This window comes from Oncorhynchus tshawytscha, linkage group LG13, assembly GCF_018296145.1.
Source record: "Oncorhynchus tshawytscha isolate Ot180627B linkage group LG13, Otsh_v2.0, whole genome shotgun sequence".
Classification (NCBI taxonomy): domain Eukaryota; kingdom Metazoa; phylum Chordata; class Actinopteri; order Salmoniformes; family Salmonidae; genus Oncorhynchus; species Oncorhynchus tshawytscha.
In genome coordinates this window covers 76,335,712-76,359,040 of record NC_056441.1, presented here as the reverse complement: position 1 = coordinate 76,359,040, position 23,329 = coordinate 76,335,712, and the positions used below count along the sequence as shown (strand labels likewise).

The following is a 23,329-nucleotide window of genomic DNA, read 5'->3' as shown; positions in this document are numbered from 1 at the left end:
TCTCTCTCACTCACTTGCTGACTTGCTCAGCCACACACTCCACATGCTTCACTCTCTTGTCTCATACACAAGCACATGCACACGCAGACACACACATACACACACTCTAAGCTACATATCAAATGTGCTGTCCTAATTATAGTTGACATTTAGCTGCTTTTCCGGGACAGGCCAAGTCAAAAAGCTGAACATGGTTTGAAACATGGGGAAAGCCATGTAAGGTGAAGCATAGCTGTCAGCACTAACACTCACTGTACTGTACATTCACACTGTTCAACCATTACTGTACGCCTCATTTCATAATGCCCACCATGTCTTATATAACATCATAAGGAAACAGGAGTCACCCTCTTTAATATGTTTCATTCCAAAACACAAAGCCATTTGATAGGCCAATATGGAGTTGCTCTGCGCCTAATGTAGAGGGGTTATTAAAGACAGATTGTTGAACCATTGGCTGTGTACAGTGCATTCAAAAAGCATTCAGACCCCGTAACTTTTTACAACCTTATTCTAAAATGTATTAAATCATCCCCCCCCCCTTTAATCTACACACAATACCCATAATGACAAGGCAAAAACAGGTTTTAGACATTTTTGCAAATGTACAAGTTTTCAGACCCTTTACTCAGTACTTTGTTGAAGCACCTTTGGCAGCTATTACAGCCTCAAGTCTTCTTGGGTATGACGGTCAAGCTTGGCACACCTGTATTTGGGGAGTTTCTCTCATTCTTCTTTGCAGATCCTCTCAAGCTGTCAGGTTGGATGGGGAGCGTCGCTGCACAGCTATTTTCAAGTTTCTCCAGAGATTTTCGATCGGGTCCAAGTTCGGGCTCTGGTTGGGCCAATCAAGGACTTTCATAGAACTGTCCCGAAGCCACTCCTGCATTGTCTTGGCTGTGTGCTTAGGGTCGTTGTCCTATTGGAAGGTGAAACTTCACCCCAGTCTGAGGTCCTGAGCACTCTGGAGCAAGTTTTCATCAAGGATCTTTCTATACTCCGTTCATCTTTCTCTCGATCCTGACTAGTCACCAAGTCCCTGCCTCTGAAAAACATCCCACAGCATGATGCTGCCACAACCATGCTTCACCGTAGGGATGGTGCCAGGTTTCCTCCAGACTTGGCACTTGGCATTCAAGCCAAAGAGTTCAATCTTGGCTTCATCAGACCAGAGAAACTTGTTTCTCATGGTCGTAGTCTTTAGATGTCCTTTTACCAACTCCAAGTGGGCTGTCATGTGCCTTTTACTGAGGAGTGGCTTCTGTCTGGCCACTCTACCATAAAGTCCTGATTGGTGGAGTGCTGCAAAGATGGTTGTCCTTCTGGAAGGTTCTCACATCTCCACAGAGGACACAATCTCTATTGCACTCCACACTGCCCTTTCCCACCTGGACAAAAGGAACACCTATGTGAGAATGCTATTCATTGACTACAGCTCAGCGTTCAACACCATGTGCCATCAAAGCTCATCACTAAGCTAAGGATCCTGGGACTAAACACCTCCCTCTGCAACTAGATCCTGGACTTCCTGACAGGCCGCCCCCAGGTGGTAAGGGTAGGTAACAACACATCCGCCACGCTGATCCTCAACACAGGGGCCCCACAGGGGTGCGTGCTCAGTCCCCTTCTGTACTCCATGTTCACACATAACTGCATGGCCAAGCACGACTCCAACACCATCATTAAGAACTATCATGGTCCAAACACACCAAGACAGTCGTGAAGAGGGCCCGACAATGCCTATTCCGCCCCAGGAGAATGAAAAGATTTGGCATGGGTCCTCAGATCCTCAAAAAGTTCTACAGCTGCACCATCGAGAGCATCCTTTCTGATGGCATCACCGCCTGGTATGGCAACTGCTCGGCCTCCAACTGCAAGGCACTACACATGGTAGTGTGTACAGCCAAGCTTCCTGCCATCCAGGACCTCTATACCAGGCGGTTTCAGAGGAAGGCCCTAAAAGTTGCAGAAGACTCCAGCCACCTTAGTCATAGACTGTTCTATCTGCTACCGCACGGCAAGCGGTACCAGAGTGCATGTACGTATTACCTCAAGTAACCGGCACATTGACTCTGTACCGGTACCCCCTGTATGTAGCCTCTTTACTGGTATTTTGTTGTTTCTCTTTAATTATTTGTTATTGTTCTATTTTATTATTATTTGTATTTATTTATTTATTGTTTACTTCAGGTTATTTAGTAAATACTTTCTTTACACTTATTTTTCTTAACTGAATTGTTGGTTAAGGGTTTGTAAGTAAACATTTCACTGTAAGGTCTACACCGGTTGTATTTGGCGCATGTGACAAATAACATTTGATTTGATCAAGTTGTAGAAACATCTCAAGAATGATCAATGGAAACAGGATGCACCTGAGCTCAATTTCGAGTCTCAATACGGGATATTGTGTGTAGATTGATGAGGATTTTTATTTATTTAATCCATTTTAGAATAAGGTAACGTAACAAATTGTGGAAAAAGTCAAGGGGTCTGAATACTTTCCAAACTCACTGTAAGTGTGTGTGTATATATAAGTATTCATGCCACTTTAATTATTCCACACGTTGTGTTACAGCCTAAACTCAAAATGGAGCCAATAGATTTTTACAGTAATATCTCATTTGCATAAATATTTATACCCCTGAGTCAATACTTTGCAGAAGCACCTTTGGCAAAGATTACAGCTGTGAGTCTTTCTTGGTAATGCCGGGTCTACGCTACACATCGCTGTGCCTCTCACATTAAACAACTGACTTTCCTGTAGTGTTGTCTTGCCAACGTAGTGGTGCGCACACTAAACGATGTGGCAAAGATGGGGGATCACACCCTACAACACTGCTCACTTAGTTGTGTGGATTCTCCATACACGCTGTCTCGCCAACATGATGTGGTTAGATTGTTAATGAAGCTATAACGAGCTTTGGCTCAAAGCAGGCTCATATTTATTTTCAGTCAGAAATCCACGCTTGCCATACAGAGTTGCAATATCTAGCTAACATTTTGAATTGAGTAAAATTGCTTGTGAACTTCAGAGATGTAACAATAAACGCATACTAGTAGTAGTCATCGCTCATGCTCCAGAGTCTGCTGTTCACCTTTCTCTAAACTTGTTGCACATTTCACACTACAAGAGCATTGCAGGTTTTGTGCCGATAAAATCAAACATGTTTGAAAATATCAGGATGTCTGGGACAGCTCAAGACGGGACCAGCAGCCCTCAGATTGCATCTCTGACCCGCTCACATTATAGAAGCGTTGGTGACGGCTGCGCACCGCGTGTGGATTGTGCAATATTTGACCATTATTATTTTCTAAATTCTTCAAGCTCTGTCAAATTGATTGTTGTTCTTTGCTAGACAACCATTTCCAGGTCTTGCCATAGATTTCCAAGCAGATTTAAGTCAAAACTCTAAATCGGCCACTCAGGAACATTCACTGTCTTCTTGGTAAGCAACAATGCAGATTTGGCCTTGTGGTTCACTCTGCCCACAGTGAGTCCATTCAACTTATTATGTGACTTATTCAGCACATGTTTACTCCTGAACTTATTTAGACTTGCCATAACAAAAGGGTTGAATACTTATTGACGCAACACATTTCAGCTTCTCATTAATCATTCATTTGAAAAAAAAAAAAAAACATTTTTTATTACTTTTACATTTTGGTGTATTATCTGTAGGCCAGTGACCCCAAATCTCAATTTAATCCATTTTAAATTCAGGCTGTAACACAAAGGAAATGTGGGAAAGTCAAGGGGTGTGTGAACTTTCTGAAGACACTGTATGTACTTTGCATAATGTGAACACCATGGAAGGGTACAGCTGGTTCCATGGTGCCCACTTTCCATTAGCACAGCTCTCACGTCGTCTCTACATCCTCCTCTGTGATTGGGGAATAGGCATTCTATTTTTTATTTTTAAATGCAGCGGATGATTTTTATCTTAAATGGGGGTTTTTTCTGCTCGTATCCTGTTGTGGTGGGGCGTTTCATCTAATAAGCATTCTATCCCCACTGTAATTAAGGGATTAGAGAGCACTGAGGCACAGGGTGAGAGTTACACACACACAACACACAACACACACACACATGGGTGAATAGTTAGGACATTGGGGTCCTGATCAGGAAGGAAAACAAGTACACACACACCTTCAGAAAGTATGCACACCACTTAACTTTTTCCAAAATTGTTTGTGTTACAGCTTAATAAAAAAGTATTAGATGGAGATTTTGGGTCACTGATCTATACAAAATACCCCATAATGTCAAAGTGGAATTGTGTTAGTAGAACATTTTAGAAAAACAAATTAAAAGCTGAAATGTCTTGAGTCAATAAGTATTCAACCACTTTCTTATGTCAAGCATAAATTAGCAAGAAGTTGCATGGACTCATTCGGTGTTCAATAGTAGTGGTTAACATGATTTTTGTATAACTTTTCCATCTCTGTACACCACACATATAATTATATGTAATCTCCCTCAATCTAGTAGTGAAATTCAAGCATATATTCCACCAGAAAGACCAGTGAGATTTTTCAATGTCTCACAAATAAGGGCATCAATTGTTAAAAAAGCAGACACCTTTGAGCATAGTGAAGGTATTAATTACACTTTGGAGGGTGTATCAATACACACAGTCACTACAAAGATATGGGGGTCCTTCCTAACTCAGTTGCCCGGAAAGTAAGGAAACTGCTCAGGGATTTCACTGCTCAGGGAGTCCAATGGGGATTTTAATGGCTGTGATATGAGAACTGTGGATGGATCAACAGCATTGTAGTTACTCCACAATACTAACTTAAATAACAGAGTGAAAAGAATGAAGCCTGTACTGAATAAAAAATATTCTAAAACATGCATCCTGTTTGCAACAAGGCACTTAAGTAATACTGCCAAAAAAATTGGCAAAGAAATGCACTTTTTTTCATCTGAATAAGCATTATTTTTGGGGCATACACAAAACATCACTGAGTACCACTCCTCATATTTTCAAGCATGGTTGTGCTGCATCATGTTATGGGTATGCTTGTCATCGGTAAGGGAGTTTTTGGATAAAAATAAACAAAATACAGATACAGGCAAAATCCTAAAAGAAAACCTGTTTGTCTGCTTTCCAACAGACACTGAGAGACGAATTCACCTTTCAGCAGGACAATAACCTAAAACACAAGGCTAAACCTAGACTGGAGCTGCTCACTTCATGGTATTGTGTGTAGATGGCTGAGGGGGAAAAAAAGATTGAATCCAATTCAGGCATTGACATAACAAAATGTGCAATAGGTCAAGCGCTATGAATACTTTCTGAAGGCACTATACATATGTACATCCAACAGCTGGATCTCAATGACTCATTGCTATCTGGATGTAGCATCAACAAGCCTGTCTGCCTCCTCTCCTTTTTACCTCCCGAAATTCCTCTTTTTATTTTTATTTGTTTTTCCATTTCTCAAATTAATTATCTTTGTTTGTGTTTTCTCTAATAATCAAGTCTTCCACGGGGATATTAAATTATAGGTTGCGAACCAACTAGACGGGAAGGGATTGAGAAATTCAGCGTAGGTAGTGATTATTTTTGTCAAAGTTATAGAGAGAAGTAGCTCTATAAACTCTCCTTCAAACTGTAGAGATGTGGCTCTGTAGAAACATGTCGCTCACTGATGTAAAGACTTTGTTGGCCTCCCGAGTGGCACAGCAGTCTAAGGCACTGCATTTTTACTCTTTTATAATAATAGTGAAGACATATGAAATCATGTAGTAACCAAAAAAGTGTTAAACAAATCAAAAATATATTTTAGATTCTTCAAAGTCGCCACCCTTTGCCTTGATGACAGCTTTGCACAGTCTTGGCATTCTCTCAACCAGCTTCACCTGTAATGCTTTTCCAATCATCTTGAAGGAGTTCCCACATATGCTGAGCACTTGTTGGCTGTTTTTCCTTCACTCTGCGGTCCAACTCATCCCAAACCATCTCAATTGCGTTGAGGTCGGGTGATTTGTGGAGGCCAGGTCATCTGATGCAGCCCTCCATCACTCTCCTTCGTGGTCAAACAGCACTTACACAGCCTGGATGTGTTTTGGGTCATTGTCCTGTTGAAAAACAAATGATAGTCCTATTATCGCTGCAGAATTATGCTGAATTATGCTGTGGTAGCCATGCTGTTTAAGTGTGCCTTGAATTCTAAATAAATCAGTGACCGTGTCACCAGCAAAGCACTCCCACACCTCCTCCATGCTTCACGGTGGGAACCACACAAGTGGAGATCATCCGTTCACCTACTCTGCGTCTCACAAAGACAGGGTGGTTGGAACCAAAAATCTCAAATTTGGATTCATCAGACCAATGGACAGATTTCCACCAGTCTAATGTCCATTGCTCGTGTTTCTTGGCCCAAGCAAGTCTCTTCTTCTTATTGGTGTCCTTTAGTAGTGGTTTCTTTGCAGCAATTTGACCATGAAGGCCTGATTCATGCAGTCTCCTCTGAACAGTTGATGTTGAGATGTGTCTGTTACTTGAACTCTGTGAAGCATTTATTTGGGCTGTAATCTGAGGTGCAGTTAACTCTAATGAATTTATCCTCTGCAGCAGAGGTAACTCTGGGTCTTCATTTCCTGTGACAGTCCCATGATAGTGAGTTTCATCATAGCGCTTGATGGTTTTTGCAACTGCGCTTGAAGAAACTTGAATAGTTCTTGGAATTTTCCAGACTGACTGACCTTCATGTCTTAAGGTAATGATGGTCTGTCATGTCTCTTTGCTTATTTGAGCTGTTCTTGCCATAATATGGACCTGTTCTTTTACCAAATAGAGATATCTTCTGTATACCACCCCTGACAAGTCACAACACAACTGATTGGCTCCAATGCATTAAGAAGGAAAGAAATTACACAAATGAACTTTTAACAAGGCTCACCTGTTAATTGAAATGCATTCCAGGTGACGACCTCATGAAGCTGGTTGAGAGAATGCCTAGATTGTGCAAAGCTGTCATCAAGGCAAAGGGTGGCTACTTTGAATAATCTTTTTGGGGTACTACATGATTCCACATGAGTTATTTCATAGTTTTGACGTCTTCACTATTATTCTACAATGTAGAGAATAGTAAAAATAAAGAATGAGTAGGTGTCCAAATTTTTGACTGGTACTGACTGGTACACACGCACACAGTCAAAAAAGAATAATAATATATATACTATAGTACAGTTGTAGAGAAGTATGACTCAGTGTTGTGTTCAGAAGGGATAGGAGAGGTAGGGAGCTCCCTACACAGCCATGAAATATGAATCTAGTTTTAATCTATCTGTCATTCTCCTGCTCTCAGGTACAAATCTGTTCTTCTTCTCCTGTTTGTTGTCTCTCATTCTCCCCCTGAAGTCTTGACAGGTCCTGAAATGTGGGGCTCATATACAGATTTGGGTTTGAATTATCGTGCTTTTCTTCACCAAACATCTTCAAATCCTGATTGATTCACCCTGGATGTTGGATCAGGATTAGAAAACATGGCGACGTAATGTTCATTGCTTATCCCAAGCCACGTACACGCAGTGCAAATGTTAACAATTTTGCTTTCTGGGTTTTTCCAGTGCAGCTTAAATGTCAGGGAGTTACCACGCGCACACCACACACACGCGGAGAGGAGAGTTATCTGGCTGAAGTTTGAGTTTTGTAGACATCCTAGTAGCGTTCCTGCTTTGGCGGGAGACAAAAAGTAATTAGAGCTGTAATGCACTAAGGTGGTCTCTTTCTTTCGCTTTGTCTCTTTCTCTCTCTCTACCCCTCTATTTGCCTTTGCACTTACTCTTTTTTTCTCTGTCCATCTCATCCCTACTTCAATATACTGTTCACTTGCTCTTTCTTTCCCTCTCCCCTCCTCTCTCTGCCTCCACCTCTCAAACAAGACAATATAATCCTCCCAGGCTTTAATGAGACTATTTTTTTATTTTTTTATTTCACCTTTATTTAACCAGGTAGGCTAGTTGAGAACAAGTTCTCATTTGCAACTGCGACCTGGCCAAGATAAAGCACAGCAATGTGAACAGACAACACAGAGTTACACATGGAGTAAACAATTAACAAGTCAATAACACAGTAGAAAAAAAAGAGAGTCTATATACACTGTGTGCAAAAGGCATGAGGAGGTAGGCGAATAATTACAATTTTGCAGATTAACACTGGAGTGATAAATGATCAGATGGTCATGTACAGGAAGAGATATTGGTGTGCAAAAGAGCAGAAAAGTAAATAAATAAAAACAGTATGGGGATGAGGTAGGTAAAATTGGGTGGGCTATTTACCGATAGACTATGTACAGCTGCAGCGATCGGTTAGCTGCTCAGATAGCAGATGTTTGAAGTTGGTGAGGGAGATAAAAGTCTCCAACTTCAGCGATTTTGCAATTCGTTCCAGTCACAGGCAGCAGAGAACTGGAACGAAAGGCGGCCAAATGAGGTGTTGGCTTTAGGGATGATCAGTGAGATACACCTGCTGGAGCGCATGCTACGGGTGGGTGTTGCCATCGTGACCAGTGAACTGAGATAAGGCGGAGCTTTACCTAGCATGGACTTGTAGATGACCTGGAGCCATTGGGTCTGGCGACGAATATGTAGCGAGGGCCAGCCGACTAGAGCATACAGGTCGCAGTGGTGGGTGGTATAAGGTGCTCTAGTGACAAAACGGATGGCACTGTGATAAACTGCATCCAGTTTGCTGAGTAGAGTGTTGGAAGCTATTTTGTAGATGACATCGCCGAAGTCGAGGATCGGTAGGATAGTCAGTTTTACTAGGGTAAGTTTGGCGGCGTGAGTGAAGGAGGCTTTGTTGCGGAATAGAAAGCCAACTCTAGATTTGATTTTCGATTGGAGATGTTTGATATGAGTCTGGAAGGAGAGTTTACAGTCTAGCCAGACACCTAGGTACTTATAGATGTCCACATATTCAAGGTCAGAACCATCCAGGGTGGTGATGCTAGTCGGGCGTGCGGGTGCAGGCAGCGAACGGTTGAAAAGCATGCATTTGGTTTTACTAGCGTTTAAGAGCAGTTGGAGGCCACGGAAGGAGTGTTGTATGGCATTGAAGCTCGTTTGGAGGTTGGATAGCACAGTGTCCAAGGAAGGGCCGGAAGTATACAGAATGGTGTCGTCTGCGTAGAGGTGGATCAGGGAATCGCCCGCAGCAAGAGCAACATCATTGATATATACAGAGAAAAGAGTCGACCCGAGAATTGAACCCTGTGGCACCCCCATAGAGACTGCCAGAGGACCGGACAGCATGCCCTCCGATTTGACACACTGAACTCTGTCTGCAAAGTAGTTGGTGAACCAGGCAAGGCAGTCATCAGAAAAACCGAGGCTACTGAGTCTGCCGATAAGAATATGGTGATTGACAGAGTCGAAAGCCTTGGCAAGGTCGATGAAGACGGCTGCACAGTACTGTCTTTTATCGATGGCGGTTATGATATCGTTTAGTACCTTGAGCGTGGCTGAGGTGCACCCGTGACCGGCTCGGAAACCAGATTGCACTGCGGAGAAGGTACGGTGGGATTCGAGATGGTCAGTGAACTGTTTGTTGACTTGGCTTTCGAAGACCTTAGATAGGCAGGGCAGGATGGATATAGGTCTGTAACAGTTTGGGTCCAGGATGTCTCCCCCTTTGAAGAGGGGGATGACTGCGGCAGCTTTCCAATCCTTGGGGATCTCAGACGATATGAAAGAGAGGTTGAACAGGCCGGTAATAGGGGTTGCGACAATGGCGGCGGATAGTTTCAGAAATAGAGGGTCCAGATTGTCAAGCCCAGCTGATTTGTACGGGTCCAGGTTTTGCAGCTCTTTCAGAACATCTGCTATCTGGATTTGGGTAAAGGAGATCCTGGAGAGGGCGAGTAGCTGCGGGGGGGAGAGTTGTTGGCCGAGGTTGGAGTAGCCAGGCGGAAGGCATGGCCAGCCGTTGAGAAATGCTTGTTGAAGTTTTCGATAATTATGGATTTATCGGTGGTGACCGTGTTACCTAGCCTCAGTGCAGTGGGCAGTTGGGTGGAGGTGCTCTTGTTCTCCATGGACTTCACAGTGTCCCAGAACTTTTTGGAGTTGGAGCTACAGGATGCAAATTTCTGCCTGAAGAAGCTGGCCTTAGCTTTCCTGACTGACTGCGTGTATTGGTTCCTGACTTCTCTGAACAGTTGCATCTCACGGGGACTATTCGATGCTATTGCAGTCCGCCACAGGATGTTTTTGTGCTGGTCGAGGGCAGTCAGGTCTGGAGTGAACCAAGGGCTATATCTGTTCTTAGTTCTGCATTTTTTGAACGGAGCATGCTTATCTAAAATGGTGAGGAAGTTACTTTTAAAGAATGACCAGGCATCCTCAACTGACGGGATGAGGTCAATGTCCTTCCAGGATACCCGGGCCAGGTCGATTAGAAAGGCCTGCTCACAGAACTGTTTTAGGGAGCGTTTGACAGTGATGAGGGGTGGTCGTTTGACTGCGGATCCGTAGCGGATACAGGCAATGAGGCAGTGATCGCTGAGATCCTGGTTGAAGACAGCGGAGGTGTATTTGGAGGGCAGGTTGGTAAGGATGACGTCTATGAGGATGCCCTTGTTTACAGATTTAGGGTTGTACCTGGTGGGATCCTTGATGATTTGTGTGAGATTGAGGGCATCTAGCTTAGATTGCATTCCAAAACGATGCTACATTCAGACGGCTCTTTCCTCCAGTCCAGCAGTCCATACTGGTAAACCATGCAGTGCAGCATTGTCTGGTTTAAGCAGGCCACACTATGGACTCCATTAGAGCCTCATCTTCCCAGGGGGAAAACCGGTGACCAACAAAATGACACTAATGGAAATTGTGTCAGAGTGTGACAGGGCAGACTGGCACAAGCTTTTAATCAAATAAATAAGTTAGGAGTGTCCAGACTGGGAAGTAGCTACACTTCAATCGAGTACAGGCTTAACTGAATGGCAACAAAGACAGAATCTAGATGCTGTGGAATTATACCTGGTGTGGCTGCGGTGGTTGCAGCTCTGAAAGAAAGACCAGTGTAGCATAGAGGGGATAGATAACCCCTTTTTATTAGAAAGGAGAGAATAGGCAGGAATAGAAGCGAATGATGTGGAGAACCAGTAAGACGACGGAGGGAGGAGGGAAATACGGAGGGAAACCGCCTTGTCTGAGGCTGCGAGCCGATGATGGAGAATAGGAGGTCACCAGTAGTTTAGGGTTGAGATTAAAACGATTGTGTTGCAATGAAGGATGTTGTGCTGATTGAATAGAAATGGGAAAAAGATTGCACAAGACAAAGCAATGATACATAATAGTGCCTGAAATTATGTGATTTGCCTAGGGTGCACCATGCTGTTGAGGTCCACTATAGAGTTACCAACTTAATGTGTTGAATGTGTCTGTTTTTGAAATGTATCGATTTTAAAATGTTATTGCCATAATTTTGCTGGACCCCATAGCTGCTGACTTGGCAACAGCTAATGGGGATCCAAAATAAATACAAATGATCCATAATGTAAAGCTGACGATCTGCTGACTACTTAGCTTGACAATCCTCCCAAAAGTATGCAGATGGGAGGGTTGGTTGTTACAGTACAGTATACAGTACTGGGATAAGAGGTTGGTTGTTACAGTACAGTATACAGTGCTGGGATAAGAGGTTAGTTGTTACAGTACAGTATACAGTGCTGGGATAAGAGGTTAGTTGTTACAGTACAGTATACAGTGCTGGGATAAGAGGTTAGTTGTTACAGTACAGTATACAGTGCTGGGATAAGAGGTTAGTTGTTACAGTACAGTATACAGTGCTGGGATAAGAGGTTAGTTGTTACAGTACAGTATACAGTGCTGGGATAAGAGGTTAGTTGTTACAGTACAGTATACAGTGCTGGGATAAGAGGTTAGTTGTTACAGTACAGTATACAGTGCTGGGATAAGAGGTTAGTTGTTACAGTACAGTATACAGTGCTGGGATAAGAGGTTAGTTGTTACAGTACAGTATACAGTGCTGGGATAAGAGGTTAGTTGTTACAGTACAGTATACAGTGCTGGGATAAGAGGTTAGTTGTTACAGTACAGTATACAGTGCTGGGATAAGAGGTTAGTTGTTACAGTACAGTATACAGTGCTGGGATAAGAGGTTGAATTTCCATTCAGTATTGGCACAGGTTTAAAGTGGGCTGCTGTAGATGGAAGGGTTTGCATACAGAGTTGAAGGAGATTAGGCCTTGATCTTTATCATGCATGTTTGATGCAAGTTCTGTCCAGAAGAGCAAGTTGTTAGTACGCTGAAATATGGATAAATGAAAAGCTTGGCCGTGACACCATGCTTTACTGTAAATGAGAAGGGATAGGGGGGGAAGGGGGAAACGAGATGGAGTGAGAGATAATTAGAATGAGCCACGGAAGTGAATGAAAGTATCAGAGAGTAAGAGATGAGAGTGTGATTTGGAATGAGAGGATGATTTGGGGTTTAGCGGGAGAAATGAACATATCACAGGGGAAATTGGGCGAGGGGTAGAGAAGGAGGGAGGAGGGAGGTGTTGTAGCAGAGAGAGAGTTTAAAGGGTCGGAAGCGTTACTCAATGAGATGGATGAGAAATGAAAGCTGGGACTGATTAGGAAAAGAGGATGGTGGGAGAGAAGGAGAGTGGGGCTTGATAGAATAGTGGCAGATTGGACAGAGCGGGTGATTGGACAAATCTGAAGAGGATGTAAGACATATAGTGGTAAAGCAGTGGTAACTTGTGCATTGAAATGGGGTTTCTGTTTAAAACAAAAATAACCACAGTGTCAGGAACCAGATAAAGTTATCAAGATGACAGTTCTTTCACTTTAAGTATTAATTGAGAAGTTTGCTGGGGTCTGACATATAATCTCACTGAAATGTTCCTCCCTCACATTTCAAGGACGGCCATCTTGAAAAACTTGGGCCCAAGTTAAAGGGACATGAGAAAAAAAAGTCTAGACATTAGAATGTGTCTGTCTGTCTGTCTGTCTGTCTGTCTGTCTGTCTGTCTGTCTGTCTGTCTGTCTGTCTGTCTGTCTGTCTGTCTGTCTGTCTGTCTGTCTGTCTGTCTGTCTGTCTGTCTGTCTGCCTGCCTGCCTGCCTGCCTGCCTGCCTGCCTCCTGCCTGCCTCCCTGCCTCCCTGCCTCTGTCTGTCTGTCTGCCTGCCTGCCTGCCTCCCTGTCTGCCTGCCTGCCTCCCTGCCTCCCTGCCTGCCTGCCTCCCGGTGTGGTCTGGGCTGGGCTGGAGCCTAACCGTCCTGCTGCAGTTTGGGCCAGAGTGTTTCAAATAATATTACAGTGTTTACACAGTGTTTCACACTATGATAAGAGTAATGAAATGACAATCGCCACTCAAAGAATGAAGAATTCCTAGACTGTAGGTAAAGGCAGGGTTGGGGTCAATTCAGGACGTACACAGTAATTCCAAATCCAATCATCTTCAATGCTTTACAATGAGGAAAATTTGGAATTGGAATTGAAATTAACCCCAACTCTGGGCAAAGGTCATACAATTATCAAGACCAATGACAGGCAGAGACAATACATCTCTACCTTACTCTCCTTCCATGTATAATGTCACTCTTCTGTGGCCACTCTTGGAGATGATAGTCTCTCTGTCTTTTTCTCTACCTGCCATACCCATTCCTACCTCCCCTCCTCTCTCTCTCTCTCTGTCTTTTTCTCTACCTACCATACCCATTCCTACCTCCCCTCCTCTCTCTCTCTTTCTCTCTGTCTTTTTCTCTACCTGCCATACCCATTCCTACCTCCCCTCCTCTCTCTCTCTGTCTCTGTCTTTTTCTCTACCTGCCATACCCATTCCTACCTCCCCTCCTCTCTCTCTCTTTCTCTCTGTCTTTTTCTCTACCTGCCATACCCATTCCTACCTCCCCTCCTCTCTCTCTCTTTCTCTCTGTCTTTTTCTCTACCTACCATACCCATTCCTACCTCCCCCTCCTCTCTCTCTTTTCTCTCTGTCTTTTTCTCTACCTGCCATACCCATTCCTACCTCCCCTCCTCTCTCTCTCTTTCTCTCTGTCTTTTTCTCTACCTACCATACCCATTCCTACCTCCCCTCCTCTCTCTCTCTTTCTCTCTGTCTTTTTCTCTACCTACCATACCCATTCCTACCTCCCCTCCTCTCTCTCTCTTTCTCTCTGTCTTTTTCTCTACCTGCCATACCCATTCCTACCTCCCCTCCTCTCTCTCTCTGTCTCTGTCTTTTTCTCTACCTGCCATACCCATTCCTACCTCCCCTCCTCTCTCTCTCTTTCTCTCTGTCTTTTTCTCTACCTGCCATACCCATTCCTACCTCCCCTCCTCTCTCTCTCTTTCTCTCTGTCTTTTTCTCTACCTACCATACCCATTCCTACCTCCCCTCCTCTCTCTCTCTTTCTCTCTGTCTTTTTCTTTACCTGCCATACCCATTCCTACCTCCCCTCCCCTCTCTCTTTCTCTCTGTACTCCTCTCTACCTGCCATACCCATTCCTACCTCCCCTCATCTCTCTCTCTTTCTCTCTGTACTCCTCTCTACCTGCCATACCCATTCCTACCTCCCCTCCCCTCTCTCTTTCTCTCTGTCTTTTTCTCTACCTGCCATACCCATTCCTACCTCCCCTCCTCTCTCTCTTTTCTCTCTGTACTCCTCTCTACCTGCCATACCCATTCCTACCTCCCCTCCTCTCTCTCTTTTCTCTCTGTACTCCTCTCTACCTGCCATACCCATTCCTACCTCCCCTCCTCTCTCTCTCTTTCTCTCTGTCTTTTTCTTTACCTGCCATACCCATTCCTACCTCCCCTCCCCTCTCTCTTTCTCTCTGTCTTTTTCTCTACCTACCATACCCATTCCTACCTCCCCTCCCCTCTCTCTTTCTCTCTGTCTTTTTCTCTACCTGCCATACCCATTCCTACCTTCCCTCCTCTCGCTCTCTTTCTCTCTGTCTTTTTCTCTACCTGCCATACCCATTCCTACCTCCCCTCCTCTCTCTCTCTGTCTCTGTCTTTTTCTCTACCTGCCATACCCATTCCTACCTCCCCTCCTCTCTCTCTCTTTCTCTCTGTCTTTTTCTCTGTCTTTTTCTCTACCTGCCATACCCATTCCTACCTCCCCTCCTCTCTCTCTCTTTCTCTCTGTACTCCTCTCTACCTGCCATACCCATTCCTACCTCCCCTCCTCTCTCTCTCTTTCTCTCTGTCTTTCTCTCTGTCTTTTTCTCTACCTGCCATACCCATTCCTACCTCCCCTCCTCTCTCTCTCTTTCTCTCTGTCTTTCTCTCTGTCTTTTTCTCTACCTGCCATACCCATTCCTACCTCCCCTCCTCTCTCTCTCTTTCTCTCTGTACTCCTCTCTACCTGCCATACCCATTCCTACCTCCCCTCCCCTCTCTCTTTCTCTCTGTACTCCTCTCTACCTGCCATACCCATTCCTACCTCCCCTCCTCTCTCTCTCTTTCTCTCTGTCTTTTTCTCTACCTGCCATACCCATTCCTACCTCCCCTCCCCTCTCTCTTTCTCTCTGTCTTTTTCTCTACCTACCATACCCATTCCTACCTCCCCTCCCCTCTCTCTTTCTCTCTGTCTTTTTCTCTACCTGCCATACCCATTCCTACCTTCCCTCCTCTCGCTCTCTTTCTCTGTCTTTTTCTCTACCTGCCATACCCATTCCTACCTCCCCTCCTCTCTCTCTCTTTCTCTCTGTCTTTTTCTCTACCTGCCATACCCATTCCTACCTCCCCTCCTCTCTCTCTCTTTCTCTCTGTCTTTTTCTCTACCTACCATACCCATTCCTACCTCCCCTCCTCTCTCTCTCTTTCTCTCTGTCTTTTTCTCTACCTGCCATACCCATTCCTACCTCCCCTCCTCTCTCTCTCTCTCTTTCTCTCTGTACTCCTCTCTACCTGCCATACCCATTCCTACCTCCCCTCCTCTCTCTCTCTTTCTCTCTGTCTTTTTCTCTACCTGCCATACCCATTCCTACCTCCCCTCCTCTCTCTCTCTTTCTCTCTGTCTTTTTCTCTACCTGCCATACCCATTCCTACCTCCCCTCCTCTCTCTCTCTTTCTCTCTGTCTTTTTCTCTACCTGCCATACCCATTCCTACCTCCCCTCCTCTCTCTCTCTTTCTCTCTGTCTTTCTCTCTGTCTTTTTCTCTACCTGCCATACCCATTCCTACCTCCCCTCCTCTCTCTCTCTCTCTTTCTCTCTGTACTCCTCTCTACCTGCCATACCCATTCCTACCTCCCCTCCGCTCTCTCTCTTTCTCTCTGTCTTTTTCTCTAACTGCTATCCCCTCTTCCCTATCTCCCTTTATCCCCCGTTCCACATCCCCTGCAGTGGGGGTCTGCCTGCCTGGGAGACTAAGAGAGATTACTGTCAGCGTGCTAACAGTAACACTAAGCCATGTTCACAGTTCCCTCCGTTACTCCCCTCCCCTTAACTGGTCCCTGGAAAAGTGAAATTAGGAGGCCAACTTAAAAGGGAAGTTTACATATTGAAGGTTTAGGGTAGTGTGGTCTGGGGCCAGTTTTTCAGTGTGTCTATGGGGGCCCCTAAGGGCCCAGAACTTTATATTGACCTCTGCTTTCATGTTGTGTGACTCATTGTTCCAGCTGGAAGGTGGTTTTCAGGCCTTGCATTATTGTTGATTGTTGGGATGGCCTATAGGCATAGGAGAGTTGTCATTCTCCACCATGGAAGTATATTGTATGGGACATGTCTGTGCTGTGATATGCATGTGTGGAAGATTGATTCATTTGTCTCTAGACATCTGTTTTCATGCTCTGTTTGATGACCTCTGCACTTCTCTCCCCTCTCTCTTCCTCCCCCCGCTCCATCCCTTTCCCTTCCTTTCCTTATCTCCTCTCTCACTTTACTTCCCCACTCTTTCCTCCCCCTCCCCTCTTTATTGCTACCCCTCTCTCGGCTTCCTTTTTCACCACCCTACTCCTCTCCCTGTCCACTCATCTCTACTCCTCTCCCTGTCCCCTCCTCTCTACTCCTCTCCCTGTCCGCTCCTCTCTCAGTCTCCTTTGCTGTGCTGATCCCTCGTCTGGACCTGGTCATCTCCCTGGTGGGTGCTGTGTCCAGCAGTGCCCTGGCCCTGGTCTTCCCTCCCCTGGTGGAGCTCATCACCTTCTCAGACCGACCGCTGAAGCCAGCCATGTTGGTCAAGGACCTTGTCATCGCTGTGGTGGGCTTCATAGGGTTCCTGGCTGGGACCTATGTCACCCTGGCCGAGATCGTCTCCCCAGAGGAGCCTCCGGAGGTCATCAGGGAGGCAGCTCAGAACCTGACTGTTGCTGCTGCTACTGCTGTGGCTGGGGCCTTGGGGATGTCTGAGGAGCTAGGTGGGAACTGGACCACACCTACTGCTGCTGTGACCTTGGGATGACCTTAAAATGACATGTAGTCATAGCTCCTAGAGCAGCAGGAGATTAAATGACGAGCAGACAATTGTGTTCACTTACAGATTGTTTTTCATATGGTTGCTGGATCCTTGTTTTGTCAAATCTATAGAAAATGAAATGGACAGCATAGTCCCTGACGACGATCTGCTAGGAATGCTCGAGTGTCCTTCCGCACAGTGTAGTCATTGGAACATGAAAAAGTAGAACCAAACACACATCATAGAAACATAGGAAAGACACTGTACTGTACACAGCCCTAACCACATAGAACCCTTTCATATGGATGTAATGGACTGCGCAGACATAAGAACAACATTTGTGGCACACACACAAGCGTAAACATCCCCAGCTAGCTTATCCCACTCATCACCAGTTCAGCACGTTGCCCCGCAGTGATCAGAGTTCTCTCTCCATCTCCAGCTGAGCAGTGTGACATTTCCACTGCCTCATCTCTATCAGAGGGGAACATCTCATCAAATACGAAATCATGAATGTATGATGTAGCAGGGAAACAAGAGTCCTTCTATATGCAGGTCCCACAGAACATAATCTGAAACCAGATTCTCCTTGTATTGTTGGTGATTCGGCAACCTCTGATATGGTTTTTCAACCCTAGGGGAGTGGGGCCTGTAGCCGCTATCAATTCTTATGATAAATGTTCCCTCCAAGCTGCTCGACTCCCTTCGGGCTGCCGCGCAGATGAAATATCAGCCCACGCAGAGAAGCACGAGAGTGAACTTCACTCAACTTTCTACAGTTTTCCTCTTTAGTTAACAACATCAACGTTTCACACTACTGTGGGAATTCTGCTCGAATCAACGCAATATTAGCCACTTTCAATATAACATACCGAAACAAAACGAGCTATGCAAGATTTAGTATGCAAAACTAACTGCAAGAGATTTTCTTTTAGGCAGAGCGCATTGGAATAGGATTCTATAGAATTGACATGAATAACTCAGGCCCATACGCTACACAGACCGGTGCACCATAACCAATCAGAGCTGCAGAAGGCCTATATGCAAATAGCCATTGCCATATATGGATCTGTGCCATTCAGTTTGAACTGGACAGCATGAGCGGTATTGAGTAGATGGTTTTTGTTTTGAGATCAAAGCGAGAACTGCATGTAGCCACCTTTGCACATTTGTTCATATTCTTTGCTAGTTAGTGAGTTATTAGCACATTTTTAGTCAACAATCAGGGAGTGGTTGCTTCCTACATGAACACAAAATGCATTTCTAGTCATCTTTGAAAAGCAAGTCAAGTAAAGAGCTTTTTTTTTGTCTTAAAGGGGAAGTGTTGTATTTTGAGACAGTTTTGAATACGCTAAATAACCAGTAGGCAGAGCTTAGCATAATGTGTCTGATTCTCTGTAATAGTGGTATGGGAATAATAATCAATTGTATTTTGTAAAGTGGTTTCTTGCATCAAACAACACAACCTTTTCAGTCATCTTGCATGTTTAAAAAAAAAAGTCTCAGGCAAATGTACATTGAACACCACACATTGGTTGTGACTGTAGGCTGAATGATAGAACAGCTATTTCCATGTTAAAATGTTATGGGATGCATTTTTCTCCATTGTTTTGATGGTAGGCCACTCTGGTAGACCTTCAGTAGGATCAAATAGCCAGTGTAGCCTACTTGGCCACGGTTAAAAGTGTAACTGAAAGTGGGTACAGCTTCAGTGTTCACAGTAAACTCGCGCCGGATATTGCACAGAATTTTCACAATGTTCAAGTTTGCGCTCAGCAGACCTGAAATTTGCTCAGTGTCGGAAAGGAACATTGATTATGATCGACAACAACCTTTGAAATTCAGATCTGCTGTTACGTTCCTCAATTCTGGCTTCAACTTTGACTCATCTGCCCTGGGCTCTTTGTGTACCTCCGACCCAATCTTCTGGCTACCCAAGTGAAAACACGGGTGAAAACGAGGCAGGAGAGCGTGCGTCCTGGTGAGACTCAGGCGACGGGAAAACCGGCCTTGCAGCGTGTCTTCTAATTTAGTGTCTGTAGGAGCTATACAGATAGGAACACTATCGAAAACCAAGAGACTCGGAGCCTTGCCCCTTCATTCCCTGCCCCATTTTGTAGACTTTTTTTTGACTCCCCAAGGTCGAGCTCTACAGACACGTAGGAATAACATTAATATACCCTTTTACAGGCACATACACTTTCTCATACACAAATCAATCAAGGCTCTTTGATATGTACATTGTGAAGTTTAGATAACATTATAGATGCCTGCTGTTGGCAACTAAGATGTGTTTTTGGCTACCTGTCTACTGGGGCTATATTTAACCAGGACTCAACCAAGACTCCATTTTCAAAGACCTTCCAGGCTGCTCCCTGTGGCAGTATCTTCCAACACAGCAATATGATGTATATTTATTTATAGATATAGGAGAAAATAAGGTTTAACACTGAAATGTCTGTCTGTTCAATAATGATACAGTATAACTCAGCAATGTCAGGAAGGAAGCCTTAACTGATGAGAGGGAACCCACTGGGCAAAAACTGGTTAAATCAATGTAGTTTCCATGTCATTTCAACAACAAAAATTCAATGTGAATGTTGATGTTGAACTGACATCTGAGCCCAGTGGGAAGGCTGTGATTGGCTTCCTCTATGAGATTGACAATGAAAAGACCCACATCATTCCATATCCATTGGTTTGTTAGTATGTTTACCGGAGTGAGTGGTTGGTTCTGTCAGTGTATCATATGATCACTATATCCTCTATTCCATTTCACTGCCTCTCAACCGACCATTCTACATGATCATGTCATAGCTTTAGGTGTCCAATTTGTCCCTCAGGATTTTCGAAAGTCGTCTATGGTAAATGATATTGTTCCGTCCATTTAATCAGTAATCAGTACAGGTCATATGCAGCGTCCGCACACTAGTGAATTTATGGTGCAATAAAGTAACTACTACCTGGTAATAACTCAACCTCCGCTCCCTCCCTACGTTATAAAACCTTTAATGCTCAAGTCTTCATTATGTCTCATTTGTTGCTCTGCTGTTCAACCTAAGTGTTAGTGTCAGATGGTGTTAAGCAACGTCACAGGGCTCCAACAGTCTTTTCCACACAACACCAACGTCACTCAAGACACGCTCAATAACACCCTTGGTTTGTTCTGAGGGTGTCCTCCAGCGAGTTCCCCAATTAAACCAAAATAATCCTAGCTGATCGGTGATGATGGCCGTTAGATGGTACGCTAACACTTCAAGCTAACTTCTAAAAGAACAGCATCCGCTCCTCTCACAAGTACCATGCACCAATATGTATTAATGACTTGTTTTGCACATTCAACGTATTTCGTTTTACATGGATGAGTTCCTCACTCCGCTCCTGTTCCCACCACCACTGCCGAATCCCGCCTAGACATTCTAAAATGATTTGCTTTGTTGTGCCTTAAAGACATCCATTTCTCCCTGTTCTGTTCGTGGAGAAACCTTTTCAGCTGGAGCAAAGTGGAGGACGACAATGATTCACGGATGGATCCCTCCGCTCGGGAACAACACTCACGAATAAAAGTCTCTCTCGCTGCATGGATTGATAACCAATGAGGAGTAGGAGTGTACGGGTTGACAACAGACTACAGTTTTTACCACATCTTCCAAATATATTTCTATTATAAGTTTCCTTCTGACAAAAATGTTTAAGTTGTGTACCTTCGAAACGGTCCTACAAAGTTCAGTTGTTTCCTTTTTTGACTTATAACTTACTCCTTTTCCAAGCTGGAATGTTTTGTAGAAGTCTTTAGAAGGTGGTGGTACCTATTTGCGGTAATGGGATCATTGCAGGTATAAGACTAGGATATATTTAGGTGGGGATCATACCGGGGCGGCAGGTAGCCTGGTGGGTAGGAGATGTTGCTGAATCAAATTCCCGAGCCGACAAGGTAAAAATCTGTCATTTTGCCCCTGAGCAAGGCAGTTAACCCACAACAACAGTTGTTCCCCGGGCACCGACAATGTGGATGTCGATGAAGGCAGCCACCTCGCACCTCTGATTAAGAGGGGTTGGGTTAAATGCAGAAGACACATTTTTGAATGCATTGTTGTACAACTGACTAGATATTCCCTTTACTTTGTATCATGTGAGGATATACACTGAATATATACACTGAGTATACCAAACATTAGGAACACCTTAATATTTTTTTTTTTTTAAACGTTTTAACATCTACGTTGATTTGAAGTGGATTTAACAAGTGACATTAATCATATCTCTCACCTGGATTCACCTGGTCAGTCCATGTCATGGAAAGAGCAGGTGCTAATGTTTTGTACACTCAGTGTATATCATGTACCACCTTTATTATGAATTCAACCGATGTAACACACGTTATTATGGTTGAATAAATGAACATAGATTTACTGAGGAAAGACATTGTATTCTGTCCATTATTCTGGTCATGAGTAAGATGTGTCTGCCTTCAACTGAAAGACTGTAACTGTAAGAGACGTTACCTACTCTGGATGAGAGTGTCTGCTAAATGTCTCAAATGTAAAAGGATGAATACGGTATCTAACAGGATAAGGTAATGTGTTATGAAGTGGTACACTGTGTGTGAATGCTGAATATGACATTAGTAAAGGCTGTTTGTTGTGAGGAGGGTTTGTATGGTACAGCATGCTTTGGAGGGCATTAGTGCCGTTAAAGGTTTTGGGTTGGAACGCTGATCGCTGGCAGAGCCACTTATATCTGCAGGTCAGGCAGCCCTCTGTTTTCATTGACATTACATTTAAGTAATTTAAGTTCCCATCATGCCACAGTGTAAGCACACACCTCGCGCTGTGCTGGGAGCCTTCACACACCACTGTGTAATATTATTCAAGAGGTCCGACCACCAGGGAAATCACTCACACTGTCAGAGCTCTCTCTGCCTACCTCTCCTCTGCTCTGTCCAACAGCGGAGTAGAGGAGATCTGTCACACACACACTTTCCCTTAGTCAGTCTCACTCACTCACACTGTCAGAGCTCTCTCTGCCTACCTCTCCTCTGCTCTGTCCAACAGCGGAGTAGAGGAGATCTGTCACACACACACTTTCCCTTAGTCAGTCTCACTCACTCACACTGTCAGAGCTCTCTCTGCCTACCTCTCCTCTGCTCTGTCCAACAGCGGAGTAGAGATCTGTCACACACACACTTCCCTTATTCAGTCTTACACACAGTCTCTCTCATCTACACACAAACACTGTAACTCGCTTTGTATTGATTGGCAGCTGGTCAAATTTGAATTTGGGCTACTTATTTGATAACTCCAGAGGAACACTGGCCCTATTCAAACAGAGGGTGTGTGTGGGTGGGTGGGCGTGTGTCTGTGTGTTCGTGTGCAGGCTTGTGTGTGTATGTGCTGCTGGGGAAGCACAGAGTGCATGTTTGGGACAGATATAAGGTCTTAAACAGTCAGAAACACACTGCCTGCCTCTCAAGGAAATCTATTTACAGTGGAATATACTTTATACCTCAGTTAAATGAATCTAGAGCGACATTAAGCCTAACACTGTTCAGCGGGCTCTTACAGCTGGGCCACGTAGGCTCTGATTTGGCCATTTTCTGTTCAGTATATCACTTTACAATTCCTTCCTTCTTCCTCCCCCATGCCACACCATGTTTTCAAGAAAACAGATTTTTTTTTTCTGTTGGCTTAGCGAAGGAAAGTAATACATCCTAACCTACAAGCTGTCTATAAGGAACTATACCAGTCAGTCAAATTATGCTCCACTGTGATGTGGAAACTGGAAATCAATAATATGCTTAACACTATCTCCAATGTAAATCCTTTAGGTGTTTTTAAATAGAATAATGTTCTGTGGTGAAAAGGCTATCACTATATTCAGATGAGCATATTGATGGATATCCATGGTAGTTGGCACTCAACTCTATTTTTGTTTCTCCCT

The 23,329-nt window shown here is 44.2% G+C and overlaps 1 protein-coding gene across 4 annotated transcripts in view; it reads left to right on the top strand.

Moving 5' to 3' along the window:
* LOC112265705 (proton-coupled amino acid transporter 4) overlaps positions 1-18,856 on the top strand; it is a 257,307-nt gene extending 238,451 nt beyond the window's left edge. For all 4 annotated transcript variants that reach the window (XM_024443256.2, XM_042296363.1, XM_024443258.2 and 1 more), the window contains one exon: positions 17,028-18,856. In XM_024443256.2, the coding sequence (XP_024299024.2) occupies positions 17,028-17,395 (368 nt within the window). In that variant the 3' untranslated portion in view covers positions 17,396-18,856. The remainder of the gene's footprint in view (positions 1-17,027) is intronic.
* The last annotated feature ends 4,473 nt before the right edge of the window (positions 18,857-23,329 follow it).